General features: G+C 38.4%; 4 protein-coding genes across 10 annotated transcripts; 3 read left to right on the forward strand and 1 right to left on the reverse strand.

Moving 5' to 3' along the window:
• Positions 1-72: 72 nt before the first annotated feature.
• On the forward strand, positions 73-10671 carry mri1 (methylthioribose-1-phosphate isomerase 1). The gene is made up of 6 exons (XM_055158641.1): positions 73-553; positions 1436-1659; positions 2048-2217; positions 5465-5641; positions 7060-7284; positions 8190-10671. The coding sequence occupies exons 1-6, from the start codon at positions 422-424 to the stop codon at positions 8321-8323; spliced, it is 1062 nt and encodes a 353-aa protein (XP_055014616.1). The 5' UTR covers positions 73-421; the 3' UTR covers positions 8324-10671.
• Positions 10672-10756: 85 nt separating this feature from the next.
• Positions 10757-12543, forward strand: cunh19orf53 (chromosome unknown C19orf53 homolog). Its single transcript, XM_020930355.2, has 3 exons — positions 10757-10914; positions 11162-11217; positions 11307-12543. Exons 1-3 carry the CDS (start codon positions 10824-10826, stop codon positions 11451-11453), a joined length of 294 nt encoding a protein of 97 aa, XP_020786014.1. The 5' UTR covers positions 10757-10823; the 3' UTR covers positions 11454-12543.
• On the reverse strand, positions 11763-15502 carry si:ch211-196h16.12 (regulator of G-protein signaling 5). Of its 2 annotated transcripts, none has more exons than XM_055158642.1 (5): positions 15485-15502; positions 12918-13284; positions 12790-12842; positions 12501-12664; positions 11763-12276 (listed from the first exon to the last, which is right to left on the reverse strand). In XM_055158642.1, the coding sequence occupies exons 2-5, from the start codon at positions 13022-13024 to the stop codon at positions 12109-12111; spliced, it is 492 nt and encodes a 163-aa protein (XP_055014617.1). In that variant the 5' UTR covers positions 13025-13284; positions 15485-15502; the 3' UTR covers positions 11763-12108. The 2 variants fall into 2 exon arrangements, with proteins under 2 accessions (XP_055014617.1, XP_020786013.1); XM_020930354.2 differs by lacking the exon at positions 15485-15502 and having other exon boundaries at positions 12918-12965; positions 13044-14387.
• Positions 15503-15693: 191 nt separating this feature from the next.
• On the forward strand, positions 15694-21115 carry slc25a23a (solute carrier family 25 member 23a). Of its 6 annotated transcripts, none has more exons than XR_008632864.1 (12): positions 15694-15829; positions 16982-17178; positions 18442-18565; positions 18649-18736; positions 18817-18928; positions 19039-19197; positions 19276-19428; positions 19576-19689; positions 19781-19948; positions 20027-20174; positions 20293-20757; positions 20839-21115. XR_008632864.1 is itself a non-coding variant. In XM_055158637.1 (12 exons), coding segments are annotated over exons 1-12 (1458 nt in total). In that variant the 5' UTR covers positions 15694-15828; the 3' UTR covers positions 20850-21115. The 6 variants fall into 6 exon arrangements, 5 of the variants coding, with proteins under 5 accessions (XP_055014612.1, XP_020786012.1, XP_055014613.1 ...); XM_055158637.1 differs by having other exon boundaries at positions 20293-20475; XM_020930353.2 differs by having other exon boundaries at positions 20293-21115.
• Positions 21116-21464: the final 349 nt, after the last annotated feature.

Raw genomic sequence — 21464 nt, forward strand, 5'->3', positions numbered from 1 at the left:
TGTTGAGGTGTCTTGAACAAATTGGACACCCCGCTCTGGTTGAGAGTGGGCGTGGACTTGGGGCCGAGCTTGTCGGGGCTTCCTGGTTGAGTGGACACGTGGTTCCGTGTCTGCCTAGCTGCTGCTGCCTGTCTGTCAATGTGCAGCGATTTCCAGCCCGACTCTTTCCGTTTTATCCTCCCGTTGAGTACGTCCACGCCGCGGCGTCCCTCCCGCTCCTGCTCCTCCTCATCCTCTTCTTACCTCCACCTCGGCATCCTCTCTGCCCTGGAGCCGCAGACAGACAGCGAGGCCAAGCCGTGGTCACTTGCATTCAGCGTCTGGAGAGAAAGTGTGCGTGCTTGAGCTTGAGAGTGGTGCCTCCGCCGCCACCGGTCTGTGCGTCTTCTCGTCCCCGCCATCCCGCCTCGTTGTTTGGGTCATGACGCTAGAAGCCATCCGCTATAAGGCCGGCTCTTTGCAGGTCCTCAACCAGCTTCTCCTGCCCCACCAGACCGTGTACGATGAGATCCGCTCTGTCCAGGACGCGTACGAGGCCATCAAGTCTATGAAGGTAAGCAGGCGTCTCCTCCTCGGCGTCTTTAGCCCTGCGCACGCCGTGGCTTCTCAAGCTCTTTGTGCCACCATTGTGCACCCCATGTGTTACCGTGCGAGTCCCCTCTCCTGCTTCATCCGCCCCGGTCCTCAGTGCACCTGCTTTATCGTGCACTTTGAAATGATCCTTTATCTACTCGTTATTACACTATCACTCTACACAAGTGATATCGGCACCCACCTATAAAGTGTGCCTCCTCCTCATTTTCCTTTGGAGATTGTTGATGAATTATTAATATCCTTTGCCAGGGTTTTTGTTCGCCTAGTTGGTCTTGTGTTGTACACTCTGGCATCTTGAATGTCCAAATTTGGAATGAGGAAATCAAAAGCTAACCACTCTTGCAGCTTGTTGCTTTAATTAAAGTGAGAAACACTCTATTTTCACTCAATTTCACTCAAGTTTGTTGGGCAGTGATGGCATTTGCCATGTGCATGAATGATGTCATGATGATCAAAACCATTTCTGAAGAAATTACTTAAAATGCTCATCAGATGACATCATTTTATGACCAGTAGAGGTACTGCATGGTCTGTTCCCATCATAAATGGTTTATGCAGAAAAGGTTCATCTGCACTTGTCACTTTTTGCTAATATTAGCAACATTGTTTCAGTTGAGTGCATGACACAACTATCAACATTCAACAGATAACTTAACATTTTCAAATACCTTGCAGTACCATAAATTATCTCAATAAACTGCAACTGAAATTGTCCTTTGGGGTTATAAAGTTCTCTGACTGACTGAACTCTAAAGCAGAATAGAGGACGATGAAACACAATGTTCTTGACTAAAACTAAAATAACGACTACAGTCCTGACCTTCGCCCTCTCCTCGCTCAGGTACGGGGTGCTCCTGCCATAGCCATTGTGGGGTGCCTGAGTTTGGCTGTGGAGCTGCGGGCAGGTGCCGGGGGCGATGACCCCGTGACCTTCATCAGAGAGTCCCTGTGCCACCTGACCTCTGCCCGTCCCACAGCCGTCAACATGGGTCGAGCTGCCAGAGAGCTCATGGAGTTTGCCGAAAATGAGAGCATGGAGAAGAACTCTGAGCAGCTCAGAGAGAGGTATGCAACTTTGAGGTTCTAATCACTGCACTACATTATGAAAAGTTGGTGTTTGTGGCAATTAGTAACTTATAATGATAAAATGCTGAGTGAGAGAAGATGGGTGAATGGGAAATTGAATGGGTGTATGGCTCTATATCATTCTGTAAAGAGGATGCGAGTAGTTAATCATTCACAAAAGTTTGACTCTTAAGTAGTCAAAGGTGCATTTGTGTGTTAAAATAAGCATGTCTTCTGTTACTTCATCCACACACGGACAGTGCCTTACTGCTCTGTGGCTCGGCCTTTGTGTGTTTGTTGTAACTGTAGTTGGCCCCACACATTAAGCAGAGCTTCCGGAAGGATCACCTTCTCACATTCCCACATCACGCTGTTGCCTCTTTTCCAGTGTAATTGCCTGGATCGAAGACATGCTGGAGCGTGATGTGAATGATAACAGGAAAATTGGGAACTATGGTGCCCAGCACATCCTGTCCGGTGTCCCAAGGGACTCTGTGACCATCCTCACACACTGTAACACTGGCTCCCTAGCTACAGCGGGATACGGCACTGCACTAGGTAAGGCGGGCTGCAATCTGAAAATTTTTCATAGATGGATTTAAGACAGAAATTGGAGTTATTAAATGCAAACAAGAAGTGGGGGGAAGGGGTGGGTTGAGGGGCTTGGGACTTTTTGTTATTTTATGTGTCTTGTTTTCGTGTCATTGTCATTGTATTGTTTCACATTTTATTTTGTTGTCCTTTTATAATAATTTTAAAAAATCAGGGCAATACAATTACGTATCCATGGAGACTTTTGATAGCTTTATTGCTCCACAATGGAAATTAAGTGGCAGGCCCTCCACCAGAAAAACTACATAGTACAACTTAAAAATTTTACTAAAGGAGAAGTAATTCATGTAACTCTTAACTACCCATATGTTTTCTGTCTTGTGGCCGGTCCACCCGCGCTGAATGCAAAGGCTGCTGCTCTCCTGGATGCCCAAAATAGTACTGACCGTGTAAAAGCTTTAATATAAAAGAGTTAAGTTTGTGTGATGGAAAATCAATGGCATTATGTATATGCATGGCGTATTAGAGGCAACAAGAAGCACTCAGAGCGGGTTGACTTCTGCTAATGCATTTCACAGCCTTTTGTCTATCAGGACAGAGCCGGATCCACAACAAAACGTTAATCAGACTCTAAAAAACACAATACTGTAGTTTATTTTGTAATAAAATGTTCAAGCAATATGGCATTCAGTGCAATTCAGTGCAATGTAAAGTTAATAGGCTTGATGAATGTTAAATGTTCAACAATATTAAAAGTAAGGGAGACGTTTTAGGTATTTTAACGGTCAGTCTCAGATTATTGACACTATACCAGTTTGTTCTAGGGGTTAATTGCAATCAAAATCTCAGTATGAAAATATGATGGCGATAGATGACTGATATTTTGACTTTTTACTGTATCGGCTGTCGGCCTTAAAGCTTTGGCGTTGGTTTGATATGTTGTTTGGACCAACCACCTGCATAAATAATACACACAAAGCTTTATTTGAACACATCAGTGCTGAAAGGAGTTTGCAATAAATTTAAATTACAGAATTTGGAGAAAATAAACAAAATCTGGCCAAAAATATCATTAGAGCTACTGGCCATTGGTTTCTCTGGATGTTAAACAATTATTGTTGGAATTGGCTATGAAAAAACTCCATATTGGTATTTATTGGGATATTGTGTCAACAGATTCATAAAAATGCTTCTTGATGTTCCCTCTTCCAGCCTTTGTACTGTCATTACTAGCACAGTGGCATAGTGATTAGTGCTTCTTCCTCACAGCTGTGTGAGGAGTTTGCAGGTTTTTCCTGTATCTGCGTAATGTGCCCTCTGGAGACAGGACTGCCCTTAAAGAAAGTTTGAATCTCAATGGAAATTTTCCTGGTTATTCATTTCTTGAAACTGGGTGAGGGACCAAGGTATATGTGACTTCAGCATCTTCACCATGCTGTGCATCAAAGCTTTATTTTAATATACCAAGTGTTCTATGTGTTGAAAAAGCTTATACAGCCTAAACCATAACCCCCTTCAAATTCTACATTTTGGCAGAAGGACATAGTCTTTCCTGCCTTCCATATCTATTTTAGATCGTATATTGTAACATACACTTTGAACCTTTTAAAAGAAAAAGTCTTCTCAATCTGAGCTTAATTTCTGTAGCTAAATGGTAGTAGTGCGTAGTTGACACGAAACTCATTTGTGTATATCAATTAAGATTTATTTAATTTATTAAGTACATAGTAGTATTGGTTTATGTGGAGAAAATAAGTCATTGTTCATGCCTAAAAGAATATTGTTGCCTCTCTCTGTAACTGCTGCTGTGAGCCTTGTTATTTTAGTCCTAATATGTTTGTATTACCCGCTCTACATGATCCTGGGTTCTAATATGAAGCCTTACTCCAGATTCGCTCCTGTAACTGTTAGCATCGCAAGCCTCATTTGAGTGGAGCCAAACGCTATGGGTGATGTCACACTCGCTTAGTCCACTTCTTTATACAGTTTATGGTATATACTTTAATAAATATATATACAAAATAATAATATTTATACTCTTAGTATTTCTACATGTTAAAAAATAAACATCTAAAAAAGGACTGAGTGACATGCCAAAGTATTTTGATAACACTTGTCGAAACATTCAAACTGAAGTGTTTCAAAATGGCTCCTAAGTGCAGAAGGAGGAGCGCTTTCATGTCTGATCACAGGGACCTGCACTGGTCCAAGAGGAGCCAGCACCAGGACCAGGACACTCGCAGGCAGATCTGCTCCTGAACACAGACAAAATATACAGCATAGTTTAACTTTAAATGTTTAAAAGTAGTATTCAAATGGTATTCACAGTAATGTGTACAGATGTTTAGCTTCAAAGACTGTACTTGCCTCATGTTAGCAGATGTGGCTATTGACATACCTGGACACAAGTGTCACAGTTTCCGCAGTTAGTCTTTTTAAATATCTTAGCGGGCCTTTAGTTTAAAATAGTTTACTTACCTCATGATGTTGACATAACTCCTTTGGTAAACAGTCACTTGACCTGAAAGACACAAGTGACAGTTTCTGTAGTTAACATTTATAAGATTATACCACCTTAATATTGCTTACTTGTCTAATCTTAAAACGTGTTGGGAACGAAACAGCTCCTTTGAGAATTTTGCTTTGCTTGTCACTAAACCTGAAGGAAATGTGTCTACATTAGGACAAAACACACACAACTCCATAACAGTGCCTAAATAAAGATGTGATCAGATTAATGTAGGCTATCTAAGCCTGCTGTAGTTTGAGTGGATCTAGTCTTTAAATCTACTACATCTACAGCCTTGCTCTCACTGTGGTCTATGTGGCTTAGCCTGAGAACAAACTCTGTTAAATTAGAGATGTCTAATTAACCGTTTGTTCACCCTTTTAAAAAACGCACATTTTATTCCTAGAGGATGTTTTGTGTCCTCTACTTTAAACAGCCATATAAAACACTATACACTGATCTTTTGTCTACTTTACAAACTCATTCTACAGGATTTTTTCTTCTTATTAAACTTAAAGTCATCACTTTAAAGGAAAAAGTAGTTCTAATTGGCCAGTCTTTACATTGTGTAATATGTAAACACTAATATATCTTTTTTTATAATTATTGCTACCCTCAAAAGTCATTCCTGTCTTGCTGGTTCAGCTGGACTGATTTGGAGGCACACTCAATCAAAGTCAATGAACAGAACTGTAGTTTGTCTTTATAAACCTTCTCATTGCTAATTGTGTTGTCTGTACGTAGGTGTGGTGAGGAGTCTGCACACGCTGGGCCGGCTGAAGCGCATGTACTGCACAGAGACACGGCCGTACAACCAGGGCTCCAGGCTCACGGCATACGAGGCTGTGGCAGAGGGTATCCCCGCCACTCTCATTACAGACAGTATGGCTGCTCTCACCATGAGGGAAATGGACATCACAGGTTTGTATCTATCAGTTAATATCAGGAGCTAACAGTGTGTAAACTGTGTGTGTTTTTTTTTTTTTTTTTTTTTTAAGTTTGTATAATAAATATCCAAATCTCATAATGTGGCATTATTATTAGCATCAGCCTCAGTGTACAGAATTGATTCGGATGTTGCGGCATGGCCAGTGGTATTGTACATTAATATTGCTTGTTAAAATTCACTCAACTAGCTTTAATGCTGTCATTACCTGCATAGTGGTGTAGTGGTTTGAACAAGAAGGTCTGCTAGTACCTGTCTGTGTGAAGAACATTGGTGTGCCCTCTAGCGACAGGACTGCTCTTAAAAAGACATTTTGAAATGAGTGGAACTTTCCTAATTTCTTTATTAAAACTGGGCAAAGGCCCTGTGTAGCAGGGGCAGCACCAGGGGGAGGGTTGAGCGCAGACACCGCCGTCTCGTGCGCCGCGTGTGGAACGTGTTTTCTTGCGTAAACCGCGCTTCCTCCTGTGCGCCTCTAAACCAGAACTAACACCAGGACTAAACCAGGACTAAGCCAGGACTAAAGCAGGACTGAACCAGGTTTAAACTAGGACTAAACCACGACTAAACCAGAACTAAAGACCTGGTCTAGACCTGGTCTAAACCAGGTCTAAAATCAGGAGTAAACCAGGTCTAAAAACCAGGTCTAAAAACCAGGTCTAAAAACCAGGTCTAAAAACCAGGTCTAAACCAGGACTAAACCAGGACTAAACCAGGACTAAACCAGGACTAAACCAGGACTAAACCAGGACTAAACAACATGACACCTAACAGTAGGTTGACATAATTTAAGGTGATCTCATATAAAAAATAATTTCTCTATCAATAATATTTTTTAATCTGGTGAAGGAAAGGCTTATCTTGTTACTGTCTTTTAACAGACAAAACCTCTTATATTAAGATGTCGTGGTCTTTGTTTCTCTACAGCAAACAGTTGCTTATATGGAGACTTGGGCTCAAACAATTTTAAGACAACAAACAAGAATTTTCAGGATGTGGTTGCTACATTCATGTCGTTTAAAAAGCATGACAATATCAAGTAATCCAAAGTAATCAGATTACGTTACTCACTTTAAGTAATTTAATGGATTACGTTACAAACTACATTTTGGGGTGTGTAATCTGTAATCTGTAGGGGATTACATTTTAAAAGTAACCTTCCCAACACTGCGTTTATTAATATTACACTTTTACACTATTACACTATTAATGATTGACATAAACAAACACACAGATATTCATTTATTATTATTTATTTGTTCATCATATGCAAAGTTAATTCACAGTACAAGTGTGAGTATTATACAAAGGCTTTTGACACAAATTGCTTGATGACAAAAATGTTGTAGTAACTTACTGATTAACTATTAACTGTAACTGTGTGTGTCTTCAGCGGTGGTTGTGGGAGCAGACAGAGTTGTGGCCAATGGGGATACAGCAAACAAAGTGGGCACATATCAACTGGCCATTGCTGCCAAGCATCATGGCATCCCCTTCTATGTGGCAGCACCAAGCACATCATGTGATCTCAGCCTGGAGAGTGGCAGGGACATTATCATTGAAGTGCGCCCCCCAGAGGAACTCACCAGTATAAACGGAGTCCCCATCGCTGCCCCAGGTATTTGTAAAACTCAGATTGAGGCAGGAGCCAGTTTTTAATTTCACAATATTTTAATTTGAAATATACCACAAATTGAACCTAATAATAATATTGTTATTAATATTTTATAGAAGCCATTGAAAAGCCGTAATGTTATATCCACCAATACATAATTCAACATTTATTTTAAATATAAATAAAACATGTATTATTTTTCATTCACCCAAAAACATTTAGCTGGTCTTGAGCTAAATTGACAGCATCCAAAGAATGAGTGGTGACAATGACGCTCACAAGCCACGTGGCTCTTGGTCAGTAGGAATGTGGCTCTGCTTCATGTTGAAAAGGTTCTTATATAGGATAGTTTGAATTCAGCAATTATTTTCATTGTGTCTCTGTCTGGGCACCATTTGCCTCTCAACTATATTTTTGGCTGGTGTCAAGCATCTAGTTCACTGTGGCAACCCTGATGGATTAAATGATCAGCCAAAGGTGGGTAGCAGTAGCTCAGTTAGTAAGAACGTTTGTTCACTGACCTGGAGGGCTGTTCTCGACATAAACATCATTAGTTGAGCAGTCAGATCCTCTGACCCACAGGTTGGGGGTGCAGTTCCAGCTCCCACAGATGTCCTTGGGCAAGACACTTAACCCACCCTGTCCGCAGTGTCTGCGTACACTGGTGGGTGTGTGTGTGGGTGTGTGTGTGGGTGGGTGTGTGTGGGTGGGTGGGTGGGTGTGTGTGGGTGGGTGTGGGTGTGTGGTGGGTGTGGGTGTGGGTGGTTGTGTTGGGTGGGTTAATGGTTCCTTGTTGTAAAGTGCTTTGAGTGTCCTGAAAGTGGAAAAGGGCTATATCAAAATGTGACCATTTACAAAAGGTTTTTAAAAAAATGACAATATTATGATTTCATTGATTTGATGTGCAGGTATTGAAGTATGGAACCCGGCCTTCGACGTGACTCCACATCAGCTCATCACAGGAGGCATCATCACAGAGCTGGGGGTGTTTCTGCCATCAGAGCTCCAGGCGGCGCTCACGGGACGACTCACTGCCCTCTAGACCCCTCTCCCTTCCCTCCCTCTCTTTCCCCCTCAGATCCCTGTCTAACTGTCCCACTTACCCCTCTGCACCTCAACATGTCAGACGCTCACATTTTATACCCCAGACACTGTTACACATCCTGATTATTTTAGTAAATGTATAGTTCTTGTTATTAATGAGTAGTGCATACAATCAACCACCCCAAACTGCACATAAACATACTACTCTAAGTAGTAAGCATGACCAATTTGTCTGTTTCTTAACCCATTTACATTGCAATCATCTATGTTCTTCCTTTCTAAAATGGCTTCTGAAACTATTAGTTGACCCAAACAAACTTGACCGATAACAAGATAAATTGGAGGCAAATATTCAGGGCATACATTGACAAAATATTTCTAAACACTGCTTACATTTTCTAACTTAAAGTAGTGCTTTTAATCACTAGTTTCCAAATGAAAGCTGCTACCCACCTGTAAATAACCATGACTGGTAGTGTACATATGTAGAGATACTAAATCCTGCTACTAGAAGACATTGCTAAATTAACCAAATGTGTGGTTATTTAAATTTGATATCAGATATGTTATATTAACATTCAACATCTTGTTTTCTTGTAGAATGTTTTGTAGATGCCCTAATGTATAGTTTGTAGTTTCAGAAACAACTTTAATTGGTTTTCCTCCAAATGGGCGCATTTCACATGTTAAACAGCGTCACAGTCGACTGAAGCCTTTTAACAAACCTAATTACGTTAATACCTCACTTCATGTGTGTCTCTTAACTGTGCATCACATATATTGTGTATTTATATAATCTGTATACAGCTCCATATACACTATATGTAACCACACATATCATATCGCAAACTGCACAGGATGCTTCTTATTTATTTTTAACTGATAAAAGTGTACCATAATTAAATGATGATTAAAAAATTGAATGTTTACATTTTCTTTAAAAAAAAAATAGAAAGGCAAAATGTGAATAATTGAAATTTAATTTGTTTCCTTGTATTAATAATTAGTTACACTATTGCTCAATGGGTGATCAGTAAATGTAAAAAAACAACAACAAAAAAACAAACAAAAAAACAGTCCCTCCATACTACTACATAGTTTGCATTTGCATCATAATTTGACAAACAGTAGAATTAAAACATATCACATCCTAACCTGTATATATACACCCAGCCTTGTGAGCAGCATAATTGTTCACTGGCTTGTTGATTCTCTAAATATACAATCCTTGGTTTATCCTGGCTTTGGACTGGCACAAATTGAACTCTGTCCCTGTTTCTTTATTCAGTCTCGAATGTAAAACTGCTAGTACCTCAGAAAGGCTCCAACTTCTTGCCTTCATTTTTCACAAAGAATGTTAAATTTCTCAAATGCTGAATCAAGACACAAATACACCCATCACATTCTTGCTTTTATAAATAACTTACATGTTAACAATGTACTTTGATAAATCTAATTTGCTAAATTTGAAAAATTGACAATATTTTTTCTGTAATATTCACGTATGTATGGTTCATTTTTGTTTATGACCACAGAGAAAACCTAAAAAATGTTCTTTGTTAAAATCATAAAACACTATTCTTTTCCACTTAAATCATCACTGCACCCTCCGCCCATATGTCCACATTTCCTCTGTTGAACCTTCACTCCTGATGGTGCTGTTAGATCATGTACTTAAAAGACACTTGTGTATTTATATTCTTTTTGTATCTATAAGATCATCAATTGAAAAAAATTACATTATTCCAGACATATGTAGCAATTGTGGTTGTCACCAACATTTTTTGGTAAACAAAGTCTAAGAATATAATAGTTTAGCCGTGCTTTGTTATTTTTTATTTCCTAGTGACTAGCTCATGAGTACACTACACTGGGGAGGCCTCCTCACCATACGCACTACCTCTCAGACAAAGGCAAGAAAACAAGCACTGAACTGTGATAGGCAGGACTGAGCAGTCTAGTCTAAATGGTATTGATTTCCTTTCCTGTTGATGGGCGAAAGTATAGTCTTATTTTAATAAAATGTCATTTAAAATGCAACAGTTGTCGCCAAGTTTAAACTTCAGGCTGTTGGAAACAAAACAAAATGCTGCCAATACGTTTAATCTGGTGCCAAATTTAATTGCTGCTATGTCTGGATGTGCAAGTGTGTAGCCTGCCAATGCTGTGGAAGGAGTGTTGTTCAGATGGCCTCTTACAGTACAAGATTATTGTTAATATTCACTTGGGTTTATTTTGTAACCAGTGAAAATATTTAACAGGATTTTCTAAAAAATGTGTATATGGATATATACTGTAAAGTGTAGTCATTAAGAGATTTCTCTTTCACAAAAAAAATAAATAAACCACAGTGAATCAAATATTGCCTCGTGTAAATCTGTACACAGCCGATAGATGGCACTATTGCCTCAGTAAGAGGGACACATTTCTTGTAAAAAGACTTCCGGGTCAGGTCAACGTGGGGGGAAAAAAACCCAACAAAAAACACATTACTAAAAATGGCACAAGGTACACAAAAATTTAAAGCTCAGCGTCCAGGAGCCTCGAAGAAACCTCAACAAAGCAAGCAGAAAGGCCCAAAGAAAGGAGGTAATGACAAATTATTTTTAGTCTCCATTTGATATTTGACTTTAACTTAAAACGCTGCTCCTTAGCATTTGGCCAAACGTGACTAGTGTGGAGCCATGCGTGTTCTAGTAAGTAAATGTGAAAGGCCAACTTGAGGAATCATTAAATGTCAAGTCCTGCAGTTGTTTTGTGGAATAAATAAAGAGAAATAACAATATGCCCCAAATATCTGTTACAATACATTAATTAAACTCGTTGGTCCCTTCAGGCAGGATAATTGCTCCCAAGAAAGCTCAAGTTGTCCAACAGCAGAAACTAAAAAAGGTAAATATTTTGTTTTATGTCAGTTTATTAAACTACCTTTACATATTATTTGGGTTGTACAACTATCAAATGACTCTCTTGTTGTCTAGGGTCTTGAAGTGGCCATTCGTAACAGGATTGAGCAGGAGGTGACACAGAAAGCCAGCACTTCTCTGCATAAACCTCTATCTGTGATTAAAGCCCCCCAGACCAAAGACCCCAAAGGATCAACACAACCAGGAAACAGCTCAAAGTAGAATCTCACCATTTAAACTGGACTGAACTGGATTGTCATGAATAACGATCATACTACTAGATCATAAGGCATGAAGAAAATGGACCACGTTTTGATATTGCAAACAAAGACCCAACAGTGATGATTAATGTATTTCTTGATACCTATTAATAACTAGATGTAAAGGACAAATTCAATAGTATCATTGGATTAGTAGTGAGAAATGTATATCATTTATTTGGAAAAGACCCAGACCTCACTATCAGCTTACCCCAAGGTTAACTGTGTTGGGCGCTTGATAAGGCTTTTAAATCAAGGTTAGGCCACATCAGACATTTGTTCTGTGAACATTTATTCAAAGTTGGCAAACTACATTCTTTATCAAATACACTGTTAGTATTGACATTTACACAATCCGACAAGTACACTTGATTTTTCTATTTACTTAGTGTTTGGCATATATAATGTAGGTGAACCATAATAACTTTTACAAAACACATGTATACTGTAGTAATTAATATTCTACATACAAAGATTCAGAACAACAAGGATGATATTAGTAGATCATGAAATACAATTTTATTTCCTTAGCACATTAGCTCTGTAACTAATATGAGAGAGATACTATTATACTACTATTGATCCTGACTGAAATTCAAATTTGACCATTTCTGTAGCTAATATGCCCGAATTGTCTCCATGCAGTAGGTAGAACGCAGGAATCGAGGAAAGGAGTCCTTGGCCATCAGATTGAAGATCTTTTGCTGTGCTATGTTGAATGTATCAGAGCTGGGAGAGTCCATCAGACTCAGTAGCGCCTCCCTGGTCTCAGCATCCAGGTTCACCTACAGGACAAACGGCCCCCTGAATATCTCAAATGCAACACAATTTTATACAAACATGGTGGCGCAGTGTATGACAAAATAAGACAATATTCATATCACAGAAGCTAGATTTTAGTATAATTGTAAAGCCTTCTACCTTTTGCATATTTTCTTATAGAGCCTATAATATGAAAAACTTTGTCTGATGGAAATTGTCTTAATTTATTCACATTTAGTTCACTGACCTCCTGGGGAGCATCGGGATTAATAAACTGGTTGTAGATGCCACAGGCCTTGGACTTTTTTACGTTCATGGGGGAAATCCTGTATTCCTCACAGGCCAACCAGAAGTCCAAGTTCTCCTCACTGAACTCAGACCTCAGGAAGCAACGAAACACATGAAGAGTGTCTGAAAATATGCAATTAAAGCAATAGAGTGTAAATTTTGTCAATGTGCAGTTTTAACAGACAGCTTATTATCAAAAGCATTTTGATGATGCATAAGCATGAAAATTAATCAAGATGTTCTCTTACTTTTGTTGCTGAGCAAGGCATCCAGATCATGTGGAGTCTTTCCATCTACACTCCTAAACAAGTAAAACATGTAGTTAACACACCAGGAATAATATATCAGATTTGCAGCAAAAATGTGAAATAATTACTTATTTTTATCAGCCAAATGGCTTAACTTCACTCGCATCCCTTTAGCCCTGAAACAGAAAATGACAAAGAAATTAGGATACTTATGGGTATAGGTATAGGAGTACATGTTATCAGAGGAAACTTACTTCTCCAGGCATGTGGACGGGAGGTAGGACAGTCCCTTACACATTGAGGTTTCCTTTCAGAATTACCAGAAAAAAAAAGTTGAGGTTATGTCTCAGGTTTCCTTTCCTCCTGAGCAAAGGGCGTTCTTCTCTTTATATGGGCTGGCTCTATCAGATCTCATCATCTCTTCTCATTAATGCACAAGTGTGGAGACTGGAGTTTAATGATGGAGGTGGTGTACGTGCCCATGCACATGTAGACCTGTCAACAACATCCCAAGAACAATTACTGTATAATGGGGACATCATGGGGATAAGCAGCATTTGAGGTCAGTCAGGGGTACATGGTTTTCTTAAAACTCTGTCCACACTCTGCAGTTCAGTAGAATGACCTGATGAGAGACATGCAGGTGCACTGGAGATATCAGTCATCTATGATGAAAAAACAACATAAAGACTTTGTAACATGAATAATCTCTGATCTTTTGTTTAATTAGCGTACTCCATACCCTATACTAGGCTAACAAAAGCTTAGCAAGGGTTTTAGCAATAGTAACCCCCTCTCTATGCCCCCAAATCAATATTCCCAATATAATAATATTAACATGCTTATTTTAAACAGCAAAATATTTGGTCCAAAATAACCAATCTGTCTGTCATTTCTGTGTCTTTGTAGGTATAGTAAATTATATTATGCAGCATAATGGACCAGGACACTTTTTCATGTTATGTCGTTGTGGTTCATGGAGGCTAAATTAACCCTTGTGCCTTGTTAAGGGAAATTTGTGTATCTGAAGGTACATTTATCATAACAACTTTGGCTGTGGTTATTCGATTGCCATGAAAATTCATACAGACCTGTGTTTTTACAGCATTTTTGGCATATGTGAGCTTCATCCTTATTGTACAATTCTGGTGATATGAGAAGTTTTGTGGACACTCAGTATGTTTTAGAAATAAGTTTTAATTATTCTGGAGCAAACCTAATGAATTTTAGTGAAAAAATATTTTTTTTCCAAAATATACCAACTTTTTGCTCCACCCCCTCACTTCTATAGTGCCACATATTTATAGGAACATTTGGACACATTTGGTGCCTTTTTTTTTCACCAAAAATGGTTTGGATGTGTTGGTAGTCAGTACCTCTTCAAGTCTGAATAGCTACAGTGGGAAAAAAAATTCAAATTGTGTTTTTGTGAGTATTTGAATCAGAGGCTAATATTTATATAGAAATATGTGTATCTGAAGGTACATTTATTGTGATAACTTTGGCTATGGTTGTGCAATTGCCATGAAAATTCACACAGATGTTTTTTTTTTACAGGTTTTTAGCTATATGTGAGTTGCATCAATTTTGGCGATGTGAGATGTTTATAAGTAAACCAAATGAATTTTCAAAATTGTGCCTTCAAAACTGTTTTTCAAAAATGTCACCCTATACAAAACATAGTCACATTTGGACAATTCATTCCTGGAAAACCAGATGAAAATCAAGAAAGACACGTAAAATTCATGTGTTGGTAGTGAATATCTCTTTGAGTCTGAATGGTTGGAGTAAAAAAATAATAATTTCAAGGAGTGTTTCTGTGGCTATTCGTATCTGAAGTGCAGTCGATTTGTACAAAAAAAATTGGGGTTCCTTGGAAACAACAAGAAATTTCATGTTTTAACCCACATGATGGTCATTTGCATAGTCTGATATAGTGTAATAGAGGGAAGAAAACATGCCTTGATGAGTGAAAAAGGAGAACTTTAGAAATTCCCTGAAATCAAAAAAGTATGATTTCAGGCCACAATGACAAGAAATTTAAGACACTGGATGAAATTTGTGATCATATGCACAGTTTGACTAAGTTCAGTCCAAAATTACTTGATTTAGGGGTAAGTGGGAGAGGAGTATGGAGTAGAGGAAATATATGTGAAAAGGGGTTCCTCATCAAGAACATGCATTTAGAGACCGATTTAGATCTTGGGAAAAAAGAGCTTAATTTAGTTTATTTATTTATTTATTTGTTTGTTTAGTTAATTTAAAAATCCCTCTAATTTAATTGAATTTGATACTGTTGCTGCTAGAAAATGTTCATTAAAAAAAAAAGTTTTTGTTTTTTTTTCTCCAAAAGTCATAAAAATGGAATTATCAGTTGTTTTTCAAATTGGCAGTATGTGGTATTTTACAAAAACTGGCACCTAAGGAGTTAATACGTTATGGTAATTTATAATCCCAATATCTCATTTTGAAGAGAACCCCTTCACGAAAAAAATCTTAATGTTTGACGATTTTGGCAGTTAAAAAACCGAAATACACAATTTGTACGAAACAACCCCAGTGTACACACATTTTCAAACACATTTTTCAAACGGGTTAAAGCATGACCCGCGGTGACATGATTTATTTGCCCGTTTCTCTCTGCTGTTTTGTGTGGTGCAGTCCTATACGCCTATAATAGATCCATAGCTTATACTTGCTGCCCCCCTGAGCTGTCAGGTCGTGTGGTAGTCCCCATAGTCCCCGCACACTGTTCCGTCCGTCCCGTATTTTGATAGGCGCTTTTTTCTCACTCCTCCACTCTTTTGGGTGTGCGCCTATCCGTCTCTCCGCTTCCTGCTTCTTCTACGAACGAGGACGACTTGCTGTGACTTGAGGACGGAGCGGACGACATGGTGTTGGCCCAAAGATCTCAGCCTTAGAAATGGTCCAAGCCTGTCCTGTAAACCCGAGACTCCGCTGCTTGGTTCGCCGCTGAGAGACCCACTGTTGGTCACCCATGGCTCCACTGATGTGTTATTACTGCGGAAGATAAACAAGAGTGAGTGGTCTTAATGTTAGATTAACATCTAGCTAGAGGAAGCGTAACGCTTTACGTGTTTCATCTTTTATGATCACAAACTCTAGTTATGTGCGTCAGTCAAGTTTAAGTCACTATAAAATGCGTGCATACACTGGCTTGTGCAATAACAACCTCGTTTTAACGTGAAACCCCAAAGATGCAGGCATTGGTCAAGCTCACAAACTATAATTACATAACATTAAATAGTGGTGGTTCATGTAACCATAGCAACACAAGGTGGTGATGCTGAAACCTAAACGTCTTGCCATCAAGACACACATCTTTACAACTGAAAAAAATGCAATGTTTTTGACTGGAATAAGCGACATTGCCTGGTTCTGGTCCTCTGACCTGTATGGCTTGTGACCCTGGACTGTGACCCGAGGCAGCTCACTGCTGCTGCTTTTCATTCCACTGTTTTGTGCTATCAGCAGTAATGCGTCAGCCAAATTATAAAGCCAATATTGTAACAAAATATTACTACTGCTCCATGTAAATGCCTATCATGAAACTAACAGAGAACAACATTTCAATAACTTCATGAAATTACTAAATTTTCCTTGAGACGACAAATGTTTTTATTTTACTAATAGTCAGGCTATTGATGCTAATAACTCTTTTGTTATTGTTACTTGCTGACATACTAAGCTATATTCTTTTAAATGTGTTTAATGTATTTAATTTTACATTTTTTTTATTACCTTCATGTGCATCATCAGTTTTTCAAGGGGGACTTTACTATTTAAATTTTCAACATCTCACTGTGGGTAAAGGAATAATTGTGATTATTTATGACAATATCATTGTAAAATGTCTTATAAGATAAAAAAGAACATTTCACCAGAACAAGAAGTAGGCTAGTTAAGCTAAATATAAACAGTTTGTCACATTAAATAGCTTTTTCGTTCAGGATGTTTAATTTCATACAGCTGACCATATACAAAATGATAATATTAGACGGTTTCAATGAAAGAAAGTTGTGGATTTGATAATTTATATGTAAGGTGTCAATAATCATGAGTTAATAAAATTGTGCCATTTTTTTTTACATTATTGACATTGTGAGACTGCAGTGGTTAAACAGTGGTTATTAGAGACACTCCAACGATTAACTTCCTTCTTTCTTTCCAGTGATGGGACCCTTTTCCACTTGGATCCCTTGGGCCCACTGCCAGCAAAATGGATCTCCTGGTTCTGACAAAGAGAGGGAGAAGCGCTGGGCAGAGCTCTTTGACCAATTCGACCTCAACAAAGATGGCCACATTGACATAAATGAACTGCGGGCAGGACTGGCGGCTCGAGGGCTTTCCAGAGGCTCCGTGGAGAAAGTAAAACACATACAACGTATTACATCTTACATTACATATTACATTTTGAGTGCCTTGAAGGTGGAAAAGCGCTATAGAAAAATGTGACCATTTACCATTGTACCTATGTATGGTATCAAATTATTTTTTACCCCTGTCTTAGGTGTGAAAAGTTTGAGAACCACTGTATTAGATGATAGTGTTATACATTTTTCCACTTTTGAACCCAAACCTTTTCCATTTTGATAAAACATATTTTTTTGACCAAGTGTTCAGTCATATTTCACATGTTTTGCATACAGTCTTTGTATGTTGATATAAATACATAATATGAAGGTTCAGGTGTCTCTCACTTTAGCTGTGTGTTGGTGTCAGTATGAGCGTGTGTGCATGTAAATGCCAGCTGTCTATTTTAGTACAAGAAGCAAGACTTTGTAAGATGAGAACTGTAACCTTTCCTGCTTTCAAACATGGCCCCTTTTCTTTTACAAATGAGTTACACCATTTATTAACCTTTTCTATGTGAATGTTCAAATTTATACGAAAGATTTATTGATTCAGATGTATTGTGATTTACATATTGCCAAAATGTTTTCATGTATTATTGAGTCATTGGGATATGTAGTTATTACATAAAGTTAAAAGGCAAGGTTATGCCAACATGTCAAAAAAACAAGCCACCTCTCAACCACTGTTTGCACACACAAGATAAACAAAAAATATTTATATTATAAATTAATACCCTATGGCTCATTTGAAATTTTGCCAACAAATGCTGGACATGAGTTAAAATGCAATACATAAGCTGACCTATGATTACTTAATACTATCTACTTAGTTTCTGGTGGTAATTGTTTACTCTAGAGCAGGCATGTCCAAAGTATGGCCCGGGGGCCAAATGCGGCCCTAAGACCATTTTTTCTTGGCCCTCAGGCGTCCAGGTGAATTGGCCCAAATTACCTTGTATCAATTAATTTTTTTATTTTTATTTTTTTTACTGCAGGTTTTTTAAAATCTACCTTGGTGAAGCTAATATTTAATATTTGTTGTGTGGTTTTAAAGATCTAAGCATGAATAAAGACTGATGGCTCATTCTAACAGGTTAAACATGCACAAATTTCAATTATTCACTGTAATGAGTACCAGTCTACGGCCCTCGATCGGCCCTCTGCTTTGTCTGCGTTTAGATATGTGGCCCTTGATGAAAAAAGTTTGGACACCCCTGCTCTAGACTAACAAGGTTTTTGTAACAAAATATTCATGCATTACATCATGTATTTTCAGATTGTAGCAGCTGGGGACACCAACCAAGATGGTGTTCTGGACTTTGAAGAGTTCATACAGTACCTGCGTGACCATGAAAAACAGCTCAAAATCATGTTTCGGAGCTTAGATAAAAACAATGACGGTAGAAAATACATACTTATATCATTAATAAACATAGTATGATCTTGTGGTAACCATGTTTTATGTTTAACTGAATTTGTGCAGGTCACATAGATGCAGCAGAGATACAACACTCTCTCCAGACCATTGGTGTGACCGTCAGTCTCAGAGACGCCAATAGGATTTTAAAAAGGTATTATTACTTGTTTATGGTATTATTTTGTTCATAATCCAAGTTTAACAATTTTAAAAATATTTTTTCTTACCATACAGTATGGATAAGGATGGTACAATGACAATAGACTGGAATGAGTGGCGTGATTACTTCCTATTTAATTCTGTGTCCAACATGGAGGATGTGGCCCGATGCTGGAAACACTCAGTGGTAAAAACAAAACTTACATCAAAAGATTTTAAAGTAAACTTTGTATTGTAATTATTTAATGTTTATTTTGTGCTTTTCTTTTGTTGTTACTTTGTTTTCCGGGCTAGTAGATGTTGGACATCGGCGAGCAGCTGACTGTGCCAGATGAGTTCACAGAAGAAGAGAAGAAGTCTGGTTACGTTTGGCGTCAGCTCATGTCTGGAGCAGTGGCTGGTTGTGTAGCTCGGACTGCAACTGCTCCTTTAGACCGCCTCAAAGTCTTTCGACAAGTAATTTGCTTTCAACAACAGATCAGTTTTGTCACTTGAAACTATTCATATTAAATCGTAATGTCAAGTGTGTTTTAGGTGCATAGCTACTCGTTTTTTGCTGGAAATGTGCTGAGTGGTTTTCAGTACATGCTTAAAGAAGGAGGATTTTTGTCTCTGTGGAGGGGCAATGGCATGAACGTTCTCAAAATTGCTCCAGAAACTGCAATCAAATTCACTGCTTATGAACATGTAAGTGCAATTTATTAACAATATTTCTGAATAAAATAACACAGTTGTTAGTGAGTATGATTATTCCAGTTTTCACTTACTGTCATCTTTGTGTTGATGAGATGTAAAGGGTTTCAAATAATGTATTTTTTGCTCTCTAATTCCCAGATTAAGTCCATGATGCACGGCCATAATCAGAGTAGACCCCTGAGGATTTATGAGCGTTTTCTGGCTGGTTCTTTGGCTGGAGCTACAGCACAGACCGCCATCTATCCAATGGAGGTAATACCAGGGTAATGGACACAAAAAACACACAATGTAATGGATCACTACTATCATGGCCCTATCAGTCACCATGATCTCAATCGATCAGGTTCTAAAAACACGACTAACGCTTCGCAAAACGGGCCAATACTCAGGAATGGTCGATTGTGCTAAGCAGATGCTACAGAAGGAGGGTGTCTCTGCATTCTACAAGGGTTATGTACCAAATTTACTTGCAATAGTTCCATATGCTGGCATTGACCTGGCTGTGTATGAGGTTAGTAAAACATTAGCTTTGCATCTCTTTGATTAGAAAAGAGCAACATAATTATTTGTTTGATATTCCTTCATGCAGACACTGAAGTTTACGTGGCTCAATCGAAACAGTGGTGTGGTGGACCCTGGGGTCATGGTCTTGGTGGGCTGTGGTGCAGTCTCCAGCACATGTGGGCAACTGGCCAGCTACCCACTCGCTCTTATACGCACACGCATGCAGGCACAAAGTAAGAGATTGCTGAGGCATCTATCGAACTAAACAAAAAGTGATTTGCTTTTTTTTGTAACCACTAGATGTCACCAGTAGTACTTGTGTTGAATCCTATCTCTTTTATCTCCTCACAGCTTCCCTGAAAGGTGCCCCAAAAGTTTCCATGTTGGCCTTGCTACGAAACATAGTGATCCAAGAAGGTGTGACAGGACTGTATAGAGGAATTTCACCTAACCTCTTGAAGGTCATCCCAGCAGTCACCGTTTCATATGTTGTCTATGAATACACCAGGATACTTCTGGGAGTAGACATTGAGGGTAGGAAAGGAGGAAAAACAAAGCATGAGCTATCAAAATAAACTGTTTTGGTGCATTATTTTATGAATGAATTTCTGCATTCACAGCTGCTTGTTTGTGTGATTGTTTCTGTTTTTGCTTTTTCAACTAAGGAGACAGTTATTTTATATGCATATCTGCACTAAATATGTTTTGACAGGCTGTTTTTATATGAACAAAAGTATTAATCCTTGTTCAGCATGTTTGGAACATGATCAGCCAAGTTCTACCTAACCTGTGATGCATGGGCCTCAAAATGAACAAGTAAACCCTAATAAGGACAATTTCAGTTCACCAAAATATGCTTGAACGCACACAGACTGTATCATTTTTTTGTTTTTTTAGGTGGCATATAGAAATTTCTAGATCTAGTGGACAAATGAGGAAGAAGAGCATTGGTGGAAACTACTGAGAATATCAAAGACTCCTATACTGTGATGCAATTGTTTTATATACTATTTATTATTTTACTGCATGTTCATTATTGAGTATGTCTAAATATTGTGTGTATCTGGAAATGTGGTAGGTTACAAACTTACCAAAGAAATGTATTGCAACTGATCTCTGTAAATAAATTGGATGCAAATATATAATAAATAGGATTGCTTTTATTTTTTAAAAAGGCCTGATTCATTGTGTTATTTCCGTTATTTATTTTTATTTATTTTCTTCATTATATTCCACTAAAACCCAATTTTGTAATATAATTTAATAGTCTACTGAGTACATTCAGGCTAATCTAAGTAACTGAGAATCAGTAGCATGTTGACAACACCTTTTCCAAGTCTCTTCATAGGTATTGTTGTAGATTTGCACAGTGTTTTAGTTTCTGTAGTGAAGACTACGTTATTTTTTAATAGTTCCATGTGTAGACTGTGCTGCGCTATGCTTTTTACTCTGTCCAACAGGTGGCGGTGCATTAAGCAAGTGTTTCTCCCTCCAGAGTGTAAACAAGAAGAAGATCTTCGTGG

Source organism: Boleophthalmus pectinirostris, unplaced genomic scaffold (assembly GCF_026225935.1).
Source record: "Boleophthalmus pectinirostris isolate CB_2022bp ecotype Guang Dong unplaced genomic scaffold, ASM2622593v1 HiC_scaffold_22, whole genome shotgun sequence".
NCBI classification, from domain to species: domain Eukaryota; kingdom Metazoa; phylum Chordata; class Actinopteri; order Gobiiformes; family Gobiidae; genus Boleophthalmus; species Boleophthalmus pectinirostris.

Coding starts and splice junctions, on each gene's coding strand:
- slc25a23a (XM_020930353.2), top strand. Junction 18,737..18,816: donor GCCAATAGGATTTTAAAAAG/GTATTATTACTT, acceptor CTTACCATACAG/TATGGATAAGGATGGTACAA. Junction 20,175..20,292: donor CACACGCATGCAGGCACAAA/GTAAGAGATTGC, acceptor ATCTCCTCACAG/CTTCCCTGAAAGGTGCCCCA.
- cunh19orf53 (XM_020930355.2), top strand. CDS start 10,824: ATGGCACAAGGTACACAAAAATTTAAAGCTCAGCGTCCAGGAGCCTCG. Junction 10,915..11,161: donor GAAAGGCCCAAAGAAAGGAG/GTAATGACAAAT, acceptor TGGTCCCTTCAG/GCAGGATAATTGCTCCCAAG. Junction 11,218..11,306: donor AACAGCAGAAACTAAAAAAG/GTAAATATTTTG, acceptor CTTGTTGTCTAG/GGTCTTGAAGTGGCCATTCG.
- mri1 (XM_055158641.1), top strand. CDS start 422: ATGACGCTAGAAGCCATCCGCTATAAGGCCGGCTCTTTGCAGGTCCTC. Junction 1,660..2,047: donor TCTGAGCAGCTCAGAGAGAG/GTATGCAACTTT, acceptor CCTCTTTTCCAG/TGTAATTGCCTGGATCGAAG. Junction 5,642..7,059: donor GAGGGAAATGGACATCACAG/GTTTGTATCTAT, acceptor GTGTGTCTTCAG/CGGTGGTTGTGGGAGCAGAC.
- si:ch211-196h16.12 (XM_055158642.1), bottom strand. CDS start 13,024: ATGTACTCCTATACCTATACCCATAAGTATCCTAATTTCTTTGTCATT. Junction 12,843..12,917: donor CATTTGGCTGATAAAAATAA/GTAATTATTTCA, acceptor TTACTTGTTTAG/GAGTGTAGATGGAAAGACTC. Junction 12,665..12,789: donor TGCCTTGCTCAGCAACAAAA/GTAAGAGAACAT, acceptor GCATATTTTCAG/ACACTCTTCATGTGTTTCGT.